Source organism: Panthera tigris, chromosome F3 (assembly GCF_018350195.1).
Source record: "Panthera tigris isolate Pti1 chromosome F3, P.tigris_Pti1_mat1.1, whole genome shotgun sequence".
Taxonomy (NCBI): Eukaryota; Metazoa; Chordata; class Mammalia; order Carnivora; family Felidae; genus Panthera; species Panthera tigris.
The window spans coordinates 17,300,168-17,324,557 of record NC_056678.1 but is presented as its reverse complement, the minus strand read 5'-3'; the positions used below and the strand labels follow the sequence as shown (position 1 = coordinate 17,324,557).

General features: G+C 47.9%; 1 protein-coding gene across 1 annotated transcript in view; it reads right to left on the bottom strand.

Annotated features, from left to right (window-relative positions):
* Window positions 1-24,390, bottom strand: part of TNN (tenascin N) — a 54,831-nt gene that overhangs the window by 18,194 nt on the left and 12,247 nt on the right. Inside the window, exons 6-15 of the mRNA XM_042976039.1 lie at window positions 18,909-19,172; window positions 15,352-15,615; window positions 12,622-12,885; window positions 11,699-11,962; window positions 9,684-9,947; window positions 8,759-9,022; window positions 7,834-8,097; window positions 6,909-7,172; window positions 3,706-3,969; window positions 223-353 (exon numbers count right to left, since the gene is read on the bottom strand). Of these exons, the coding sequence (XP_042831973.1) occupies window positions 223-353; window positions 3,706-3,969; window positions 6,909-7,172; window positions 7,834-8,097; window positions 8,759-9,022; window positions 9,684-9,947; window positions 11,699-11,962; window positions 12,622-12,885; window positions 15,352-15,615; window positions 18,909-19,172 (2,507 nt within the window). The remainder of the gene's footprint in view (window positions 1-222; window positions 354-3,705; window positions 3,970-6,908; window positions 7,173-7,833; window positions 8,098-8,758; window positions 9,023-9,683; window positions 9,948-11,698; window positions 11,963-12,621; window positions 12,886-15,351; window positions 15,616-18,908; window positions 19,173-24,390) is intronic.

Below are 24,390 nucleotides of genomic sequence, written 5' to 3'. Positions count from 1 at the left end.
GACACAAAAGTTAGTCCTCTAAAACGAGGCCACACGTACGATGTCGGCAGACAACTAACTGTGTGCAGCAGCTTCGCTAACACAGCAGATGATCAGTGAGGCTCAACTCATTTCTTAGCCAGTGGCCATGACACCAGCAATCAAGCCGGTGGGCCCGGGTCAGTTGCTTCATTTGGAGGCTGGGCATGGGTACCAAGAGAAAAAGCAAGAAGTATCCAGTACCTTAACGGTGCCATCTGGGAGTTGGTAGGTCAGAATGTAGCCATCGATCTGAGCAGAGGGGGGCATCCAGGTCAACACCCCCCCGGACTGTGTAACGGCAGATGGACGAAGGTTTTTGGGAGGGTCGATGTCTGTATACAGAAAGTCAGGTAATTATTATTAGTCGGTACTTCTGCAACCGAGGCAAGATCATTTTTGATGCGTTAACATATTTTCTACCAACTTATCCTTCCCATGGCAGCAGGCAGTTCCCAGGCAGTTCCTCCCTAGCAGCAGGCATGGTCTCTGCTCTTCCTTGCCACCAGCCCCTTATGACCTTGGTTTCTAAAAGCACACTCCAGGGGCACCTGGGTGGCGCAGTTGGTTGAGCATCTGACTTCAGCTCAGGTCACAATCTTGCGATCCGTGAGTTTGAGCCCCGCGTTGGGCTCTGTGCTGACAGCTGGGAGCCTGGAACCTGCTTCGGACTCTGTATCTCCCTCTCTCTCTGCCCTTCCCCTGCTCACGCCGTGTCTCTCAAAAAGGAATAAATGTTTAAAAAAAAATTTTTTAGGGGTGCCTGGGTGGCTCAGTCGGTTGAGCAGCCGACTTCGGCTCAGGTCATGATCTTGCACTCCGTGAGTTTGAGCCCCGCGTTGGGCTCTGTGCTGACAGCTCAGAGCCTGGAGCCTGTTTCAGATTCTGTGTCTCCCTCTCTCTCTGACCCTCCCCCGTTCATGCTCTGTCTCTCTCTGTCTCAAAAATAAATAAACGTTAAAAAAAAAGTTAAAAAAAAAAATTTTTAATAAAAGCACATTCCACACCCGCTGAGGACAAGGGGACTAAGGAAGAGGGGAGTGGGTAGGGCCGAGACAGTGCATCTATGCTCCCAGGTTCCCCACAGATTCTCCAAGAGTGGTGGGTATGAACAATCCAGATCATCCAGATCAGCAGGCAGATTCCCAGTGACGGCAGGGCTCCCGAAGTGACCTGGAGTGCGGATCTGAGAGGAACCTGTGCACAGAAACCACATGTCCCGGCAACCACCTACCTGGAAAGATGACCACAGAGCTGGCACTGGGAAACCACCCAAGACTTTACACACAGCCCTGGAGAAGGAGCATGCCCCCTAAATCAGAGATACCGACCCACCAGCAAAATGGGGGCTTGCGACAAACATTAAGTTGGCATAGAGATTTAAAGTTCTATTTCCTACCTAACTAAACATATGGCCTTAGATGCACACCCTGTACAGAAAGCGTGGGGAAGGCGTGATGGTGGTGGTCTTGTGCGAAGGAGAGAAAGAGAGAGAGGGAAGAAGAGGCAGAGAAAAAGCAGAGCCTTCCTTGTGGCTCTGAACGTGCGATGGGGAGGGAGGGGAGGGGGAGGAGTACACACTCTGGAGACCGGGAAACCAAAACTCAGCAAGAATTCTAGTCAAAACCATATTAATTGGTCAGATGGCTCGTTTTTTTAAACCAAATAAGATATTGAATGAAAATTTTCCATTTTGAAAAATCATCATAGAGGGTGATTTTAATTTAGAAGTTCCCAAAAAAGATGTCTCCAGGCTATTTTCTCCTCAGTAGCATTTCGGCCGAGAATGGAATTGCAATGTTTTAATAGAAATCAGGCAGCTGTTGTTTTGAATTAGGATGTTTTGACAAATTTTGAGTTTCTGTAATATCAGCTCGGTTTGACTTTCTAAGTGTAACATCTGGCATGGATTTTATTCTTTCCATCACACTACAGAACTAAATTTCCTGCTTCCAAACATCAAAGCAAAACCTTAACTATTTAAATATCTTAAGCTGGCCTCTGCTACTTCTTTGACTGCCCACCAATCCCCTGGTTATGGACTTGAGATGTCTTAATTACTTCCACATTTCTGTGAAGTACAAAGATGGTAATATTGTTGTCTTTTTTAATTATTATTTAAGAGAGAGAAAGAGAGAGAGAGCATGCAAGCACAGGAGGGGCAGAGGGAGAGAGAGAATCCAAAGCAGGCTCTGTGCTGTCAGCTCAGAGCCTGGAGCAGGGCTCTCGATCCCACAACACTGGGATCATGACCTGAGCCAAAATCAAGAGTTGGACACTCAACCCCCTGAGCCACTAAGGCACTAAGGCACAATAAGGGTATTGTCTTTAAAAATGGGAAGAGTGAGAGGCACTTGGGCGGCTCAGTGGATTAGGTGTCCAACTTCAGCTCGGGTCATGATCTCATGGCTCGTGAGTTCGAGCCCCGTGTCGGGCTCTGTGCTGACAGCTGAGAGCCTGGAGCCTGCTTCAGATTCTCTCTCCCTCTCTCTCTCTCTCTCTCTCTGCCCCTCTTCCACTCATGCTTTGTCTATCTCTCTCTCAAAAATAAACATTAATTTTTTTTAAATGGGAACAGTGAAGCAAAGGGAAGATAATGAAGGAACAGAGGGAGAAAGGAACGAGGGTGACAGAGAGAGGAGAGAGGGAGGGAGGGAAAAGGAAAGAAGGAAGGAGGGAGGGAAAAGGAAAGAAGGAAGGAGGGAGGGACTGGCTGCCTCTGGGGAACAGCATTGACTATTAAGGAGTCTGGGCTGTACAAGAGTTTTTCTTTCTACGTGTTCCTTTGAATAGTTTGAACTTTTTTTTTACTGTAAGTATACTTTACTCTTTTAATTAAAAAATCCTGCTAATTGTAACTAATAAAGAAATTCAAGGCACCTCTAACTCCAGTGGCCACACATGGTGTCCCCCGCCACAAAGGGGATGGCCAGCCCTTGCCCAGATGTCCAGAGAGACCCGAGGACGTCAGGGTGGGCACAGGGAGTCTCTTGGTCCCTGTGAGGCCCCACCACACACGCAAAACACAACAGCCCAGGCCCCTCTGATCACTAACTGGAAAGGGACAGCGAGGGAGAAAGACACTCCACCACTGCCCCCCAATCCGGGACATGGACACAGAAGTGCTACGTTGCCTCCCTCTTCTCCAAACTGGACCCAAGGCCCGCCAGGTTCTAACATCCAGGTGGAGAGCCTGGGAGCTGGGCAGGGTGGAGGACAAGCTGACGGAGGCCCCGCACAACCACCCGGAAAAGCCACACACTTCCACTTTCACACTGCCTCCTCTACACTCTACTTTTTTTTTTTTTTTTGAAGTTCATTTATTTTGAAAGAGAGAGAGAGTGCACAGCAGTGGAAGGAAGGCACAGAGAGAGGGAGAGAATCCCAAGCAGGCTCCGCGCTCCCAGCACAGAGCCCCAACGTGGCTTGAACTCCTGAACCACGAGATCACGACCTGAGCCTAAATCATGAGTCGGGACACTTAACCCACTGAGCCACCCAGGCACCCGTCCTCTACACTCTTCTCAATCAGAGCCCTCGTATCCACGTAAGGTAAAGAAGGAACCACTCTGAGGCATGTCCTCAGGTGAAACAACGGCCTTCCCTACTCCCCTCTGCACCCCTAGGTACAGACGATGACTGCTCTGATGGGTGTGCAGGGTCCCTGGTCCCAGGCCTTTACAGTACCTGTCAGGGCCGTGGTGTCCGCCTTCTTGCTCTCCCGGGCCCCCTTCTGGGCCCACACCTGGACCGTGTACTCCACGCCCGGCCTCAGGCCCGTCAGCACGGTGCTGCTCTGCTCCTTCCCCACCGGCACCTCCCTGGTGTCTCCATCGGCGGACGTGTAGCGCACCATGTACCTGTCGATGACGGCCTGCACCGGGTCCCAGGAGACAGTGGCCGTGTTCTCTGTCACCCGGTCGGTCACCAGGTTTTGGGGGCTGTCAATGTCTTTTGAAAAAGTAAAGGCTGCATTTTAGAGCCAAGGGAGACCATCCTACTTCCCGACCCTGTCTCTAGGAGCTCTCCATTCAAGTTACCTTTAATAATGATCCAATTCCATCGCAACCAGGAGTGAAAGGCCCCTGGTTTCCATTTTCCAGGGAAACAAACCACTGGACATTAATATGGAAATTTTCTCTCTAGCTTCCACAAAAATAACAATAAAAGTCTCCCGAACAACAAGACAAGCCACCCAAACTGCTGTTCGAACAACCTCTTCTTGTTATCTCCACATTATGTGGTGGTTTTGTTTTACAGAGTCTCAGAGCTGAGAGGTCAGATCTTCCCACCTTCTTGTCTCTTACAAAAGGGGAAGAGAATGGAGGTCCAGAGGAATGAAAAGGCTCGCCCAAGATCCTGCCATTTCCCTGTGTTAAAACGCAGACAAACCCCTCTCTGCTCTGAACTTTGAAGCCTCCCGCCTTCTAAAGGACTCTGCTCCTTTTCATCTGCCCTCTCTCCAGCACCATCAGCCTCTCCCACTCTCCCGCCCCTCTGCACGCCTCAGCCCACGGGCTTCTCGGGAGAGCAGTCTGCATGCCTCCACTATCAGTCCGCCCCTCACATCCACTCCTCGAGCAGTGAAGTTTGGCACTTTTTGACACCACGTCACCGACCCCACTAGTATAGGTCACCACCGACTCTGCACTGCCAGATCCGACGGACGCTCGCCACCCCCAGAGGCGTTTGGCAGAGCTGATCCACTCCCTCTGTCTTAAAATGCTCTCGGCTCTTGACTGGCGTGACTACACCCTCCTCTGGTTTTCTCCTAACTGCCCGACCCCTTCTCCATCTCCTTTGTCGGCAACCTGGAAATGTGGGGCACCAAGGCCCCCGTCCCGTCTTCCTCTCTACACCTCTCCCTAAGCGAACCCATCCACGTCCGTGGCTCTGAACGCCAACCAATGCTCTCGGCTCCCTGATACACGAGCCCCTGGCTTGCATCCGCAACCATATACCCAGCACAGCACCTAGCCTGTGTTGGACGCTCGACCAATATTTGTAGGATCGATGAATAAATCAATTAGCCAAGGAATCGCACAAGTTTCTCCAGCTTAAATGTCTAAAAGTCTTAACATCCCCCCCCCCCACAACGAGCCTATTTATCTCTGAGCCTCCCCTCTCCGAAAATGATGCCCCAACCTTCCATGTTGCTCAAGCCAGAAACCCCGGTCTTACCTGATTCGTTTTCTTCCTGCCCCACACCTCATCCATCAACAAATACTGCCATTTACAACTCCAAAATATGTGCTCAGATACCCCCTCTCCTCTCTCCCAATGGCCATCGCCACCCCTTGCCCGGATTTTACACTAGAGTCTTCATTAACCCTCCTAACGCTACCCTTGTCACGTCCTCTGTTTATTCTCTTCACTGTGGCCTGAATAAACTGTTTTAAACAAATATGACATCGTGTTGTTCTTCTAACAAATGTAACCTTCCTTCAGGCACGTGGGGTCCTGTGTGAGTGACCCTGCCTCCTTCCCACCCGCCCCACGTCACCTCCTCTCTCGCCCTCTGCGCTCCAGCAACACCAGCCCCCTTGCGGTCCCGTGTCCATCTCAGCTGCTGCAGCTTAGGGCCGTCAGGTGCACTCTTCCCTCGGCCAGAAACGGCTAGTTTTCTCCAATACCCATCCTCCCCTTCTTCCGTAAGCATACTGTCCAGTGGATCTCTCTGTAATGATGGAAGTATTCTGCCCTGTCCAATACAGTGGCCATTAGAAACGTGGCTCTGGACCATCTGAAATGTGGTGAGTCCAACTTTGAAAATAATTTAGTTGCTTTTAATTAATTAAAATTTAAGCTGCCACAGGCAGCCAGGGGCTACTGAATTGGAGAGGACGGTCTAACCGAAGGGTAAGGTGGGCACGTGATCACCCAGCTGAAGACTCCGTTTCCCAGCCTTTCCTGTAGTGAGGTCTGGCACCGTGCCTTGGGTCTGGCCAGTGGAACACGAGAAGAACTAAAGGATGTGTGCAGTGTTCCAGTCATGTCCTTCCCTTTCCCAGGTCCCTTTCCACTTCTGGAATGAGGACAGATGACCACATAGACGAAGGCAACCCCCTAGGGATGACAGAACACAATACCAAAGGAGCCGGGGTCTCCTGTGCCATGGGGCTACCTCATCAGCCCTGGGCCACTTCTACTCTGCCCACTCCACAAGAGAAGAGTAAGCTTCTTTCTTGTTTAAGGATATGTTATTTGGATGTTTCTGTCTATATGTATCTTAACCAGGATTTGTTCCATCCCATCTAAGAAACACCCCTACCCTGCTATTCTTTATACCTGCGCCAGGTACATCTCCTTCATAGAACTTATCATAATTATAGTTACAAGTTGGTTTCCTTGTTGATTGTCTGTCTTTCCCACTGGACTGCAAGACAGCAGCAATCATATTTGTTTTGTTGCTACTGGATCGCAGGCCTGGCCCTTGGAAAATGCTCACCAAAACTTAGCCGTAGGCCGAAATGAACACAGAGCCCCAACCTCCAAGGAAACACTTATTCCTCTAAACTACGCACCATCTATTAAGGCAAACCCACAGAAAACAGCTTTGCCACAAAACAGTTCTCTAATCCAGTGCTTTTGCGGAATTTTATGTTGTTTTTGCCATTCTATAATTTTTTATCACTGAGAAGCAGAGCTGTTAAAACACAAGCCTGGGGAAAGAGTTTTAAGACCTTCACAGGACTGTTCAATATGTACCCCATAACTATGCTTTGATTTTTTTTTTTTTTTTTTTTGGTACGGGAATGAGGTTTTTTTTCCAACAAACCTGCCTAAAACAGTCCCTGAGTCACAGACCTAAAAGGCAGCAGTGGCATAATTCAGCAGCAGCATCAACCCCTAGTGATGACCCCAGTTTCTGTTCTCCTCCCTCCTGTTACCTGTGGGGGCCATGGTGTCCGCCTTCTTGCTCTCCCGGGCCCCCTTCTGGGCCCACACCTGGACCGTGTACTCCACGCCCGGCCTCAGGCCCGTCAGCACGGTGCTGCTCTGCTCCTTCCCCACCGGCACCTCCCCGGTGTCTCCATCGGCGGACGTGTAGCGCACCATGTACCTGTCGATGACGGCCTGCACCGGGTCCCAGGAGACGGTGGCCGTGTTCTCTGTCACCCGGTCGGTCACCAGGTTTTGGGGGCTGTCAATGTCTTTAAAAAAGATATTTGGAAAGCCTAAGCTTTGAAGCCATGGAAGAGATACCCACCACCCACCACTCTCATTTCATCTTCTAGAACTCTCTTAGCACAAGGCAATGGTATTCCCATCCAGAATCTGCTGGGAGTCAAGGGAGAAAGGAACCCCAGTTCCCAATTTCAAAAGACTACACATCGTAAGCTTAACATACTCTTTTGGCTTTTAGCTCCCTAAAATATATGAGGAACGACATCTTCTTAACAACATTATGTCACATCACAACAATCATTAAACATCTGCCATGACGTTCAGGGTACCTAGCTTATCATTTTATCATGGGCTGCTTCACGGGCAATCATTCTAAAAGTATTATCACAAGCATTGCAACAATCAGAGCCTATAAACATCTTTGCTGAGTCCGCTGAAAACATGGCCACCGCATAGCTTTATTTCTCCCTTCCTGTGGACTGAGTGGTTTCGTGAGCAGCTCACCACGACCAGGCAGAGAGAGCTACCAATTACCACCTCACTGAGGTCACTACTAGGACTCACTGTCCTTTTTGGTCTCTGTGACTTTCTCTGCAAAGTCTCTCATCTCAGGCCGCCTCTTGGGTATCATGCACACTCAAATCCACATGCTCAAAATTCAATTCTGATTGATCTTTTTCTTATTACCTGTTGGGGCCATGGTGTTGGCTTTCTTGCTCTCCCGGGCCCCCTTCTGGGCCCACACCTGGACCGTGTACTCCACGCCCGGCCTCAGGCCCGTCAGCACGGTGCTGCTCTGCTCCTTCCCCACCGGCACCTCCCCGGTGTCTCCATCGGCGGACGTGTAGCGCACCATGTACCTGTCGATGACGGCCTGCACCGGGTCCCAGGAGACAGTGGCCGTGTTCTCTGTCACCCGGTCGGTCACCAGGTTTTGGGGGCTGTCAATGTCTTTAAAAAAGATATTTGGAAAGCCTAAGCTTTGAAGCCATGGAAGAGATACCCACCACCCACCACTCTCATTTCATCTTCTAGAACTCTCTTAGCACAAGGCAATGGTATTCCCATCCAGAATCTGCTGGGAGTCAAGGGAGAAAGGAACCCCAGTTCCCAATTTCAAAAGACTACACATCGTAAGCTTAACATACTCTTTTGGCTTTTAGCTCCCTAAAATATATGAGGAACGACATCTTCTTAACAACATTATGTCACATCACAACAATCATTAAACATCTGCCATGACGTTCAGGGTACCTAGCTTATCATTTTATCATGGGCTGCTTCACGGGCAATCATTCTAAAAGTATTATCACAAGCATTGCAACAATCAGAGCCTATAAACATCTTTGCTGAGTCCGCTGAAAACATGGCCACCGCATAGCTTTATTTCTCCCTTCCTGTGGACTGAGTGGTTTCGTGAGCAGCTCACCACGACCAGGCAGAGAGAGCTACCAATTACCACCTCACTGAGGTCACTACTAGGACTCACTGTCCTTTTTGGTCTCTGTGACTTTCTCTGCAAAGTCTCTCATCTCAGGCCGCCTCTTGGGTATCATGCACACTCAAATCCACATGCTCAAAATTCAATTCTGATTGATCTTTTTCTTATTACCTGTTGGGGCCATGGTGTTGGCTTTCTTGCTCTCCCGGGCCCCCTTCTGGGCCCACACCTGGACCGTGTACTCCACGCCCGGCCTCAGGCCCGTCAGCACGGTGCTGCTCTGCTCCTTCCCCACCGGCACCTCCCCGGTGTCTCCATCGGCGGACGTGTAGCGCACCATGTACCTGTCGATGACGGCCTGCACCGGGTCCCAGGAGACGGTGGCCGTGTTCTCTGTCACCCGGTCGGTCACCAGGTTTTGGGGGCTGTCAATGTCTTTAAAAAAGATATTTGGAAAGCCTAAGCTTTGAAGCCATGGAAGAGATACCCACCACCCACCACTCTCATTTCATCTTCTAGAACTCTCTTAGCACAAGGCAATGGTATTCCCATCCAGAATCTGCTGGGAGTCAAGGGAGAAAGGAACCCCAGTTCCCAATTTCAAAAGACTACACATCGTAAGCTTAACATACTCTTTTGGCTTTTAGCTCCCTAAAATATATGAGGAACGACATCTTCTTAACAACATTATGTCACATCACAACAATCATTAAACATCTGCCATGACGTTCAGGGTACCTAGCTTATCATTTTATCATGGGCTGCTTCACGGGCAATCATTCTAAAAGTATTATCACAAGCATTGCAACAATCAGAGCCTATAAACATCTTTGCTGAGTCCGCTGAAAACATGGCCACCGCATAGCTTTATTTCTCCCTTCCTGTGGACTGAGTGGTTTCGTGAGCAGCTCACCACGACCAGGCAGAGAGAGCTACCAATTACCACCTCACTGAGGTCACTACTAGGACTCACTGTCCTTTTTGGTCTCTGTGACTTTCTCTGCAAAGTCTCTCATCTCAGGCCGCCTCTTGGGTATCATGCACACTCAAATCCACATGCTCAAAATTCAATTCTGATTGATCTTTTTCTTATTACCTGTTGGGGCCATGGTGTTGGCTTTCTTGCTCTCCCGGGCCCCCTTCTGGGCCCACACCTGGACCGTGTACTCCACGCCCGGCCTCAGGCCCGTCAGCACGGTGCTGCTCTGCTCCTTCCCCACCGGCACCTCCCCGGTGTCTCCATCGGCGGACGTGTAGCGCACCATGTACCTGTCGATGACGGCCTGCACCGGGTCCCAGGAGACGGTGGCCGTGTTCTCCGTCACCCGGTCGGTCACCAGGTTTGTTGGGCTGTCAATGTCTGAAAGGAAAGTTAAAGCGCACCATTAACAAGCACCGAAGAGGGAGACCGTGTTGCTTGAAGGGAGGCAGTTTCCTGGTCTTGTGGTTTTCCCATGTCCTGTCAGTTTTCAGGTGTTTCACAAAGACCGAACTTCTCTCCACAGCTAGACTCTTGGATCCTCAAGAAGGCAGCACAGGATAATGGAATGAGCAGGAGTATCCAGAGTCAGAAGAGCTCGTTTGCAGTTTCAGCCCAGAGATGCAGAGCAGAGGGACAGGAAAAGCCCTGAGCAGAGCCAACAGACTGGGGATGTAGGCCCAGCTCTGCCATCAGCCAGCCATGGCCCTGGACAGCTAGCACTGCTGTCCCCAGCTGAACCTCAGTTCCTTCTTTGTAAAATATGGGCCTTACTAAATAGATACGAAAGTACCATAATATGCAATGAATATGCCACAAATCTGACTCCATGAATCATCAGCTGACTTTGTGACTTGTAAAAAGCATTCACTTCTTTGTATTTGAGGTTTCTTAACTATAAAACGGGGATATTGATTCCTGCTCTACCCATCTCACCAAATGCCTCTGAGGACGAAGCAATTGAAGAATATAACCCTCATTCATTGCTGGTGGGTATATAAAATACTGCCACCATTCTGGGAATAACTTGGCCATTCTTCAAAAAGTGAAACATAGAGTTATCATATGACCCAGCAATTCCACTCCTAGGTATATACCCAAATGAATTGAAAGCATATGTCCACACAAAAAGTTGTACATAAACGCTCATAGTAACCCTATTCACGATAGCCAAAAAGTGGAAAAAGCACAAATGCTTATCAAGTGACAAATGGATAAACAATGTGTTACATCCATACAATGGAATATTACTTGGCAAGAAAATAAAGTACCCATACATGCTCCAACATGGATGAAATTTGAAAATATTATGTGTAGTTAATAAAGCCAGTCACGAAAGACCACATGCTGTGTGAATCCATTTATATGAAATGTCCAGAATAAGGACCTTCTGTCTCTATAGAGACAGAAACTAACAGTGTCCTAGGGCTAGGGGGAGTGGGGGCAGGAGGCACTATTAACGGACATGGGGTTTCTTTCTGGAGTGATGACAATATTCTGATTAGATAATAGTGATGGTTGTAGGACTCTGTAAATACACTAAAAACCACTGACCTTATCCTTTAAAAGAGTACATTGTATAGAAAGTAAATCATATCTCAATAAGTCTGTTCTTAAAAAATGAGGACACAGAGATGAATGAGCTTTAAAAATTATGAACTGTTACAGGATGTAAGTATAACTTTAGGATCCTGAGAACGGAGCACACAGTGCTTCAGAGAGGATTTATCCCCTAAGAAAACAATAACCCTTCCTTGCTTCAAAAAGATCAGAGTGAAAAAACACTTCCCTAAAGTACTAGGCTCGCAGATCCTAACATATATGGTTTCTTTATATCTTTTCCCTTTTAAGACAAAACATTTCAACGATTGAGTACAAATCAGAGGAACAGTGGGTAGATGGGACCGATCACCATCTATCTTTATAAGACCAAAGTATGAGGCCAATATGAGCTCCTTATTTGGAGGTAATGTGTAAAAGGAAGGTGAGGGATGGTGTGTGCAATCTCCTACAAAGGGACAATATCCTGCTCTTCCATAAATCATCTAGTCCACCAGTGTCAAAGCAGGAAAACAAAACTTGATTAGCCATAGGTTTAGGTCTTACATTCTCAAAGAACAAGGCTCCATTACCTGTCGGGGCCATGGTGTCCGCCTTCTTGCTCTCCCGGGCCCCCTTCTGGGCCCACACCTGGACCGTGTACTCCACGCCCGGCCTCAGGCCCGTCAGCACGGTGCTGCTCTGCTCCTTCCCCACCGGCACCTCCCCGGTGTCTCCATCGGCGGACGTGTAGCGCACCATGTACCTGTCGATGACGGCCTGCACCGGGTCCCAGGAGACGGTGGCCGTGTTCTCTGTCACCCGGTCGGTCACCAGGTTTTGGGGGCTGTCAATGTCTTTAAAAAAGATATTTGGAAAGCCTAAGCTTTGAAGCCATGGAAGAGATACCCACCACCCACCACTCTCATTTCATCTTCTAGAACTCTCTTAGCACAAGGCAATGGTATTCCCATCCAGAATCTGCTGGGAGTCAAGGGAGAAAGGAACCCCAGTTCTCAATTTCAAAAGACTACACATTGTAAGCTTAACATACTTTCGGCTTTTAGCTCCCTAAAATATATGAGGAACGACATCTTCTTAACAACATTATGTCACATCACAACAATCATTAAACATCTGCCATGACGTTCAGGGTACCTAGTTTATCATTTTATCATGGGCTGCTTCACGGGCAATCATTCTAAAAGTATTATCACAAGCATTGCAACAATCAGAGCCTATAAACATCTTTGCTGAGTCCGCTGAAAACATGGCCACCGCATAGCTTTATTTCTCCCTTCCTGTGGACTGAGTGGTTTCGTGAGCAGCTCACCACGACCAGGCAGAGAGAGCTACCAATTACCACCTCACTGAGGTCACTACTAGGACTCACTGTCCTTTTTGGTCTCTGTGACTTTCTCTGCAAAGTCTCTCATCTCAGGCCGCCTCTTGGGTATCATGCACACTCAAATCCACATGCTCAAAATTCAATTCTGATTGATCTTTTTCTTATTACCTGTTGGGGCCATGGTGTTGGCTTTCTTGCTCTCCCGGGCCCCCTTCTGGGCCCACACCTGGACCGTGTACTCCACGCCCGGCCTCAGGCCCGTCAGCACGGTGCTGCTCTGCTCCTTCCCCACCGGCACCTCCCCGGTGTCTCCATCGGCGGACGTGTAGCGCACCATGTACCTGTCGATGACGGCCTGCACCGGGTCCCAGGAGACGGTGGCCGTGTTCTCTGTCACCCGGTCGGTCACCAGGTTTGTTGGGCTGTCAATGTCTGAAAGGAAAGTTAAAGCGCACCATTAACAAGCACTGAAGAGGGAGACCGTGTTGCTTGAAGGGAGGCAGTTTCCTGGTCTTGTGGTTTTCCCATGTCCTATGTCAGTTTTCAATTGTTTTAGGGACATAGACCTTCTCTCCACAGCTGGCCTCTTGGATCCTCGAGGAGGCAGCACACGACAGCAGGATAAGCACTAGATCCAAGTCAGAAAAGCTGTGGTCCTGCACATCTCAACGGTCTCTGGCTGGGCCTCAGCCTCATCACCTGCAAATCTGGGGTTCAGGTCGGATAGACTTTAATGTTCTTTTGAGCACTAATGTTCCACGCATACATCTAATTTCATAAATTACTAACTTGTTTCATGACCTTGGACGGCTCACCTCACCTCCATGCATGGATAAAATAGGACTGTTAATAGTTATTGTAAATATTTCACTGGATGGCTCTGAAAACCAAGACAAAAAATACCATGTAAAAAGGGGCCTTGAAAATACTGAAGTATTACAGTGTCTACAGAATAAAAAAAGCAGGACAAGATATTAGTGTATACCCTAGAAACTAGCTGTATTAAATGAGTTAGCAATACGCCCTTTGTGACAACTCTTGGCACAGAGTAGATGCCCAATGACCATAAGCTATTATTGATATCACCTTGCTGATATTTCATGAGTGAAGAAGATTATGCTCCTCCAAACTATACACAGAGAAGGTATTCAAAAATGCAGTCACCAAGAAAATAACAACATGTCTTTGTTCCAAATAGTTTATTGCAAAAGTCGTTTCCCTAAAGTCTTTGCTTCTAGGTCGTGTCTCATATGTGCAATGATATGTTCAAGCAGGACTCCTCTTATCTTGAGAAAACTGATATCTACATTCCAATCTGAAAGCCCACAGTTAAAGTAGGACGAACAGTCTCGTGGCCCTTGGCTGGCCAAACCATCTCCAGACAATGAAAGAGGTTGGAGAGGCCAAAGGGATGGGACTTCAAGAGTGGATTTCTTTGGGCAGAGTTACACTGAGTTTCATGGGTGAGACCCAAACCTCAAATGAGCAAGTGTTCTCAATCAGGAATGATTGGCAATATCTGGAGACCTACTTGGTTGTCACAATTTGGTGTGGGATGCAGAGCCTACTGGAGTCTAATGGGTAGAGGCCAGGGATGCTGTTAAACAGCATACAGTGCCTGAGACCGACCCCTGCAACAAAGATTTCTCCAGCCAAATATTTCACTAGTGTCAAGACTGAGAAACTCTGCCCAATGCTTGGGGAACACCGTAGGCTGGTGTCTGACATGTATCTAAAATACCTAAGGGGTGAGAAAATGGCTGTTTGCTCTGATAGAGAGCACTGCAAAAGAACCATGTATCTAGTTGAATGGATAAAGGATGCCTGCATATGCCCTATAGACCAGACATGGACCAAGGAAAGAAGAGCCCACCTGGGATTATTTTAGAAGCTGTCCAAGACACTCAGCCAGAGGGGTGAGGTGATGCCACCAGAAAGGCACTGGAGTGCACCCCACATGTGTAGGCAGAGGAAGGGACCACCAGGAGAGATGCATCTGTCACAGGATCACTATGATGACAGCTCAGAGTGTAAGAGGGTCCCTGAAGAATGCACAGAAGTGCTCCACGAGGGAAACATTAGCTTTAACACTGGTCAGGCCCCATGACAGGCTCAGGGCAGCTGTGAAGGTTAAAGTAAAGCAGGACCCCTTACCTCTCCTTCTCCTGACCCCTGGCCTCTCTCCAAGCTGTACCAAACATAAATGGGCCAGAAACTACAGTTAGCATGCTAGAAGGAGGGTGTCTGAAGTATAAGAAGGGAAATACAAGAGCAGTCGAGCAGACCCCCCTTCCCATGGCAGATAGTTAGCCCGCAAATGGCCCACGCCAGTGGAGAGGAGAAGACTTAACTTTAAATGAAGTATTGATATAGACATTTTAATTACTAAAATGATATGTGTTGAGGACTAAAAATGACTAGATACTTGCTTATTTTTAGCTAATAGAGCATTATTATTATCTCCGCCTAAAACATTCATCTGAAGGGCAGAAATAAAAAACAAGCTCCAAGAAAGGGTTTAAACAGGTGAAGAGGGAAAACAAAGTTGGTTTGGGATCACAGTCCAGCTCCCCCCACATGGAAGGCACTTGTGCTTTCATCCCGTTTAGTCCGTATCAGGTGAGGCACTTCGTGTGTTCACAACACGGAAGATGCACAGGCAGAGAACAAAGGACCACAAGCAATCACATCAATCTTTAAAGACCCAAGTTTGAAGGCCGCAAGATGAGCTGTGCATTCTACGAGAAGCCATCAAATAGAAGTAAGGCATACAATGCACTCTATAAGCGCACCATTGCACTCTGTAAAACCTCCCTTTCTGCCAAGGTCACGGAAGGAAAACCAACTGAAACAGACATGAGTTTAGCAGTGACACAGGGATGATGCACGCTCCGTTACCTGTCGGGGCCGTGGTGTCGGCCTTCTTGCCCTCTCGGGTCCCCTTCTGGGCCCACACCTGGACCGTGTACTCCACGCCCGGCCTCAGGCCCGTCAGCACGGTGCTGCTCTGCTCCTTCCCCACCGGCACCTCCCCGGTGTCTCCATCGGCGGACGTGTAGCGCACCATGTACCTGTCGATGACGGCCTGCACCGGGTCCCAGGAGACGGTGGCCGTGTTCTCTGTCACCCGGTCGGTCACCAGGTTTTGGGGGCTGTCAATGTCTTTAAGAGAGATGAAAGAAATGTAACATTTACCAACTCTGTGGTTCCAGAGAGGCCAGCACATACACAGACAAAATGATGATTTCAACAAATTTCAGAATCTGTTATGTGCCAGTGATTGGGATAACTTAAGGGTTTAATTAAGCAAGTGGTCTGAAATTCCAAGAATGAGCTAATAGCATGTAAGGAGACGTAGGGTTTTCAGACAAAGCCAAAACAGTCTCAGCTCTATAAACTTTACCCACAAGTAGACTCTGGATTTTAAAAAAATTGGTCTTCATATACAAATTTCTCCATTACCCTGGGTTTATATAATACACTCTTTGAGTTCTGATTCCCTGTACCTGAAAGCAATTATACTTCAGTAAATCTCTGCAGTGGCTCTAATATTTTATTTGGGAATAAAAATATTCTGAAAGTAGGAGCTGTTAGTTCTTTCCATATAAAACATTATGCCTACAGCCAGAGCACCAAAAGACTTCAACTGATGGTCTTTGAGGTCTGGGCTGATAAAAAAAAAAAATAATCCTACTTGGGTAGGAATCTGTCTGGGTTTCAATACAGTTAAACTGGGTTGGAATCTGGGCACCGTTTCTTAGTTGCTGACTTTGGACAGACTCCAAATTTAAGTCTCCGTCTCCTCATCTCCACAAAGAAGGAAATACCAGTACCTACCTCACAGGTTATGACAAATCACAGATGAGATATTCACATGGAAAAATGCTTGAATATAAGCTCTTTGTTATTACAAGTGTCATTCGAGGCACGAAATTCCCCCCTTTCTCCTTGAAATGTGAACCTCTGAGTCAGAAATCCAAGTAGTTGGGTACATGATTAGCAATGCCTTTATGATCCTGTTTCAAAAACCACTTCCTCAAAATGGCTGAGCTTTCCGTAACAGCAAGTGCATCTCAAGCCCGTGCCCCATTGCTCGACACGCATGGCCAGGCCAGCTGGACAGAGCACACAGCCAAGGAGACAACTTGCCTTGAGGAGCACAGACATACAAGGGGGAGTTTCGTTCTGGGATTCTGAGCTGGCTTTGATGCTGCAGCCCCATCCTTCATGACTCCCCTCTGTCCACCACCAACACCACTTAAGATTGTTAAGAGACTTGCATATTAAAAATAAGACACAACCAGCCCATCCTATCCTTACATCTTACGCCTTATGCTGCTCCCACCGCTAACACACTCCAGTGCCCACCCCCCCCCCCCCGGCAGCTGAGGTGCTAACTCACACCACCGCCACCTGAGAGCGGGGAAGATTCTTCTCTATTCCAACTCCCACCATCTTAAAAAGACTGACCCACAGGCCTCCCTTTCACAACACTCAAAATCCCAGAAAACAGAAAGCCTTGTGTAATAGAAACCAGGAGTTGGCAATTTACAACGCATGGGCCAAATCTGACCCACTGCCTATTTTTATAAAGTTTCATTGAACACAGTCATACCAGTTCATTTACATACTTTCCATGGCTGTTTTCACATTTCAATGGCGGAGCTGAATAGTTGTATCAGAGCCGGCATGGTCCCCAAAGCTGAAAACATGGACTATCTGGCCCCTCACAGAAAGTCTGCTAGTTTAAACAAATCTAGATCTCACCCTCCTTACTGGCAACTTCTCCTTCCCCTGGAGGAGATAAGGCCCACCTGGACCCAGGAGGCTACATGCCATTAAACACTTCAAGGGCTAGGGGCACCTGGGTGGCTCAGTCCATTCAGCATACGATTCTTGGTTTCAGCTCAGTTCATGATCCCACAATTCATAGGTCCGCCCCCCCCCCAGCCCCCACCGCTGCCAGCACAGAGCCTGCTTGGGATTCTCTCTCTCCCTCTCTCTGCCCCTCCTTCACTCATGCTGTCTCTGTCTCTCTCAAAATAAACTTTAAACAAACAAACCAACAAATAAATAAATGAAAAAATAACCAAAAACTTCAAGGGCTGTTTGCTGATTAGCATTTGCTATGGACTGAATATTTGTGCTCCCCTCCAACTCCCAGGTTGAAGCCCTAACCACCAATTTGCTGGTATTCGGAGGTAATTAGGTTTAGGTGAGGTCGTGGGGGTGGGTTCCCTATGGTGGCATCAGTGCCTCACAAGAAGAGACCTGAGTTTCTTCTCTCTGCCCTATAAAGGTGTAGGAAGAAGGTAGCCATTTATTAGCCAAGAAGAGGGTTCTCACCAGGAACTGAATCAGCCAGTGCCCAGATCATGGAGCTTTCCAGGCTCCAAGATTGTGAGAAAGAAGCCTCTTTTGTTTAAGCCCCCCAGTCTATGATATTCTGTTATAGCAGCCGGAGCAGACTAAGACACGTTCTAAGAAATAATCACTACTACCGCTCACGTAGCCCTTGCTATATGTCGGGCACTTACATGAATTCACTCATGCAACCCTCACAACAACTCTTTAATGTAAATACTCATATGCCCCATTTTACAGACAAGAATGTGAGGAACAGAGGTCAGCTGACTTGCCCAAAGTCCCTCAGCTACTAAATGGCAGAGCTGGGATTAAAACTTGGACAGTCGAGCTTCTGAATCCACATTCCTAACTAATTAATGGCTTCTCTGGGCACCTCTGTACTAAGTGACTGTCCAGAACGGAGCCCAGTGAATAAGTAAATCCTTTTCTAGGATTCCTGTCAAGTGTCTGCAACCTCAAGCAGCCTCCAGGATTAGACTGCTCTGGACTCGGGGACAGTACCAGCGGAGGGTTTAAACACAAAGCGGGTGTGGGATACGCTCCCCTGCAGCCTCAGGACATCTGCAAACCCAAGCTGGGCCGAAGGCGGGCTATATTTCACAGCTGGGTGAAATATAGGGACCCGTATGGTTTCTGAAAGCTTAAAGGCAGAATTGGTACATTCGGTGACTGTTGACTCAGGATGCAAACCATTTCCATGGTCTGAAAGAGAGCTCCAGATTATAAGCAAAGTGCCTGTACAGCCACTGCAAACTTAGATAAGCATTCAAATTCACTGTCAGCCAAATGTTTTGAGTTTCAACGTCCAAAAAAATGAAAATTAGGAAGTGTTACTCTTCTCTGAGAGAGTTGCATATGGAATTCTAACCCAAATAAGTATGACCTTCTGTGTAACGTAAAAAGGCTGGTCTCTTTTGTTTGAAAAGGGGAGAAATCATAATTGTGAAATTTGAAATTGCTCTTGCAACCCCCTTCCCCACCCCTGCAAGCAAAAGAGCTGATGCTAGGTGGGCATCGGACTCCTGATTCAAAAATCAGCCTCCTCCCTGCTGTGAGGAAATCTGTTTAGCCTCCCATTCCTCTGTTACCTGTGAGGGCCTTGGTGTCGGCCTTCTTGCTCTCCTGGCTGCCCCTCTCGGCCCACACGTAGACTCTGTACGCCTCTCCCGGCTTCAGGCCCGTCAGGACGGTGCTGCTCTGCTCCCTGGGCACCGCCATGTCCCTGGTGTCCCCATCAGCAGAGGTGTAGCGCACCACGTACTTGTCTACGACAGCCCGGACTGGGGTCCAGGAGACTACCGCTGTGTCTTCTGTCACTCGGTCGGTGACCACGTTGGTTGGGCTATCGATTTCTTCATAAAAATATACGAGAAAGAAAAATTAGAGAAGACGTTTGGCTGGCCAAAATCACAGGTGCTTCAAGATCTAGTTCATCCAGGTGACCGAGTTCCGTGGTCCATACAATGCAAGAGGGTCTCTCCATCATCTGTGACAGGTAGACAGCTGGCCTCTACTTGAACTGCAGGCTGAGAAAGGGCTCCCTGATGGACAAAACAATCCCTTCCATTTTGAGACCAATGAGCACGTTAGACAAGACTCCTGCAAATGTAGTCACACGAAATGGAACTCCTTCAAGAGACATATGGAATACACCTAATGCTTCTTCTGGGAGACCCTCAAGCAGGTGTTCAAGAATAGTAACCATTCTCCTTCCTAACTCACCTCAAGTCAAAACAGCTTCACCTCTCCAATGTCTGTATTTGTAGGTTATTAACTTTTGTACCATTATATCATATCATGCCATACCATATAATATCATATTATACTTTCAAATTACAGTTTCTAGACCTGGCACTTACATCTGGACATGCTTTCTTTCCCTTGATCAAAGAAAAATCCCCAAAACTCAGTCCATTCATTCAACAATTCACTGACCATCCGTTTCATGCCAGGGAATATAATGGCACTCAGGAGTCACCAATGAATAAAACAATCAGAAATCCCTGCCTATGCAAGGTTGATGTTCTAGAAGGACGAACCAAGAACAACATGCCCCTCCATGTCCTAGACACTGTTCCCTCAATAACATATCTTCAGCCCACAGCCTCAGAAAATCTCTACGCTTTTCAACACGTGTCCCTGCTGACCCAGGGGTTGTCAACATTGGGCACCTCCTCAGTATCACCTGCAGAGAGCTCATTTCAAGTCTCAGATATGCGCTGACATCTCTGCTGAAAAAACAAATAAGCAAGACTCCGCAGGTAATTCTGATGCACAGCCAAGGCTGAGAATCCCACATTGAGCCACATCTTCCCCATTTAAGATGCATATAAAATACATCTCCAATGTTTATTCTTGTTATATTTCACCTTATGGACTTCATTTATAATTTAGTCTTTCACTCAACATGCTGATTTTCCTTTCTAGCTTATCATTTACAAACCTAATAGGTAAGCATCTGAGTGCAGCATCCGTTCAAGGTCACTGATAAGGGCGCTGCACAGAACAAAGCTGACATTTGGTGCCAAGACCCCTCCCCACCTGCGGATCTATACCCTTTTGGGTAAAGCCACACGAAACAGGTTCCTCCTCTCAGAAATTTAAGCAGCTTTCCTTCCTCCCCATCCTGCCCTGGTTCTCTTGGCCAAGGGTCCTCCAGCAGAGAAGTTCCGACTCTACAAAGCTGCATTTTTTTCACATCAACTAGGATCACCTTTCTTGAGCACAATGGCAGTGTCTTCTTTGTGTGCAAGGAAATGAAATATGTTCTGTTACCAGAGACAGTGCATATTTAATAAACCAACTGTCATCAATTGAGTGTATACTAAATGTAAGATGCTTTTCACACATTACCCTATCAAACCTCATACTAACAACTCAAGGTTGTATCAGATTCCCCATGTACTAATTTCGAACATTAATAATGGTTACCATTTTTAGAGCACTAACCATACATACCAGGCTCAGAGAGGTTAGATAACTTAGCCAAGGTCACTCAGCTAGTAAATGATAGTCACACATTCTACAAACGTTCCCTGAGTGCCTAGCTGGAGCTGGGAATTCAGTTTAACTCAATTATTCATTTTCTATTTTTTTAATTTTTTGTAATGTTTATTTATTTTTTGAGAGAGACAGAGCACAAGCAGGGGAGGGCCAGAGAGAGACAGAGACACGGAGCTGTCAGCACAGAGCCAGACAAGGGGCTCGAACCCACAAACCTTGAGATCATGACCTGAGCCAAAGTCGGATGCTTAACTGACTGAGCCACCCAGGCGCCCCGGTTTAACTCAGTTATAAATTAAAGTGAGCCTGCCTGGAGCCTGCTTCGGATTCTGTGTCCCCTGTCTCTCCGCCCCTCCCCTGCTCACACTCTGTCTCTCAAAAATAAATAAACATTAAAAAAAATTTTTTTAAGTGTGCCCCTCCCCCACCAAAAGCTTGGTCAACGTGCTAACCCTCCGTACCTCAGCATGTGACCTTACTTGGAAATAGCGTCTTTCTAGAGATAATCAGGTCAAAATGAGGTCATTAGAGTGAGCCTAATCCAGTATGACTGGTGTCCTTATGAAAGGGGGAGTTTGGACACACACAAACACACACACACACACACACACAGGGAAGATGATATGAAGAAGCCCACCATGTGCCTAGAACGCCGCATCTATAAGTCACAGATTGACAAGGATTGCCAACAAACAACTGAAGCTAGAGGGGTGAGGAAGGACTCTCCCCTACAGCTTTCCAAGAGAGAGCGGAGTCCTGCAGGCACCTTGATCTCAGACTTCATAGCCTCCACAGCAGGGAGACAATAAATTTCTATTGTTTTAAACCACCCGGTCTTTGGTATTTTGCTACGGCGGCCCTAGGATACGAATACCGTTGACCCCTGAACAATGCAGGAATCAGGCACCTCAATTCTCTTCTGCTCAGTCAAAAATCCACGTGTAACTTTTGACTCACGAAAAACTTAATAGCCTGCTGTTGACCAGAAGCCTTACTGATAACACGAACATTCAAGTAACACATATTTTGTATGTTGTATCATATACTGTATTCTTCCAATGATACCTACTTTCCCTTAATTTTTTCAGGATTTCTAGGCTATATTTCTAAACTTTGTCTGAGTTTTTCCAAAGTGTCACGAATCTCAAAAAACTTTTCCAGTATATTTATTGAAAAAAAGCTGCACATAAGTGGACTGGTGCAGTTCAAATCCATGTTAAGGGCCAACTGTCTAAGCAATGAACAGAATAAAGACTCTCTGCTATGGAACTTACATTTTCCTCAAGGAGACAGACAATAAACAAGATGTGATAGTATTAGGAAGCCCAATGAGGCAAGATATAGGGTTAGAAGATGCTGAGCAAAAGCGGTTTGTGAGTTTAGACAGGGAGGTCAGGAAAGAGCCATCTCACTGGGAAGGTAACATTTGAACAAAGACCTAAACGAAATGAGGCAGCAGGCACGTACTGTCTGGGCACCTCATTCCACACAGAAGGAGCAAGTCCAAAGGCCCTGCTCCACATAGCCAGGGAAAAGCAACAGGACAGAGTCAGTGAGGAGCTGAGTGGCTGGAAGTGAGTCCAGGGAGGTAAGGGGCGAGTGGACCGTGGATGGCGTCCAAGGCCACTATAATGACTGTGGCTACTGCACTGAATGAGGTAAGAAGCCCCTGGGGGTTTTGCACAGAAGAATGGCATGATCTGACCTAAATTATCAAAGGGTCCCTCTGGCTGCCAGAGAGAGTACAGGCTATAGTAGGTCAAGAGTAGAGGTCACCTGGGAGGCTGTCCCAACAGTGCGAGGGAAGACAGGAATGTGAACCAGTGTGGCAGGGATGAAGTCACGAGAAAGGCTGCACTCGGGAGATTTCAAATGTAAACGTGTCAGAATCTGCCGATGGGGCTGATGTGGGATACAAATCCACCCTTCCATCCATCCATGTTGATTTGAGACCCGAGCGATTTGTAGAATGGGGTGACCATTTACAGAGATGGACAGATCTGAGGGAGGGCAGGGTTTTCAGGAGAGGGCGGGGAGAATGGGACCAGGAATCTGCACCTGGACACTTTAAGTGGGAGAGCCCAGCTGTGAACCATTCCTATCTGCCGAAGACCCTGCCTGATACCACTGTGTCTCAGCAGCACTATCATCAGCCTTTTCTCATGAAAATAATCACAATAAATAAATAGCATCAAGTGTGATCTGAAAGGTTCCTGCCATCTGAATCCATACACAGCAGGGGACTGGAGCTTGCAGTGACAGCTGGAAACAGTCTCCAGTTCCTCTTGGGAGACTGGTTGGGCAGACGTCACGGCAGAGGACGGTGAAGTCAGAAGCAGACAGTGACAGGGTCTTGTCCCGGGCCTCTGCAGACTTGAGCAGGTTCTAAGAGGATGCTCAAGGGAAAGTGAGCACAAGAGAGAGAACTCGGTCCCCACCCTGGTCCCCCTTTTCTGTGCAAAGCATGATTCTGCACATGACAGGGAAGGAATGAAAAGAGCCTCCGAAGGTGACCCCTCCATCTGGGAAAATCTTGGTAGGTCGACCTTTCACTTGCATGTGTTAGAATAACGGGGAGCCCCACTTTGGGGTTGCCTGGGTGGCTTAGTCAGTTAGGCATCCGACTTCGGCTCAGGTCATGATCTCACAGTTTGTGAGTTCGAGCCCCAAGTCGGGCTCTGTGCTGACAGCACAGAGCCTGGAGCCTGCTTGGGATTCTGTGTCTCCCTCCCTCTGCCCCTCCCCTGCTTGTGCTCTCTCTCTCAAAAATAAACATAAAAAGTTTAATAAAAAATAAAAATAAAAATAAAAATGGGGAGCCCCACTCCAGAAGATCTAATCTACAAAACTGAGTATACCGAAGAAGCTAATTAAGAGCTCTAGGCTCAGCAGGAAAGTTTATTCCACTTGGGGTAGGGCATGGCATGCTCAGTCTCTGCTCAAACACCGACCTCACATGTCCCTGCTCCAGCCCACGGCAACGGGCATTAGCACTGACTCAGGAATGGGGACATTTAGAATGGAAAGTGAGGACGGGGGAAAAGAGCTAGGACACCCTGACAGTCCTGCCTCTTAAAGTCCCTGGTCCTCATCCTCTCCAAAGTGACCCACATCTGCACAACTCAAGGTCCCAGCAGTGCCTCCCACCACCCCTCCCTGCCCCAGACCAGTGCTTGGCCCCAGAGATGCGGGACCCAGGACACAGGCCTATGCTTTGGGGGGTCAGGGCTGCCTTGTGCGTAGCCCTCTCAAGAGCCACCATGCCCATGTGAGTGTGACCAGCCTGGTGCATCTGGTTCCCTCAACAGTCCCGGGGCACTCAAGGAGTGGAGAAGAGCCAGGAAACGCATCTTGACTGTGAAGAGTACGAAGGTGGGAAAGAAAAGCAGAATCCTCCCGTGCCAGGGTCAGAGATGTAGCCCAGAGAGGAGATGTGACTTCTCCAAGGTCATGAAGCCAGCTAAGAAGACTGGCCAGCCTCGAACTCAGGACTCTGCCCTTTCTCTCGATCCCCTAACAACACCCTGAGTCAGAAGGAGGGGCTTCATGGGGCTGCTCCTCTATATG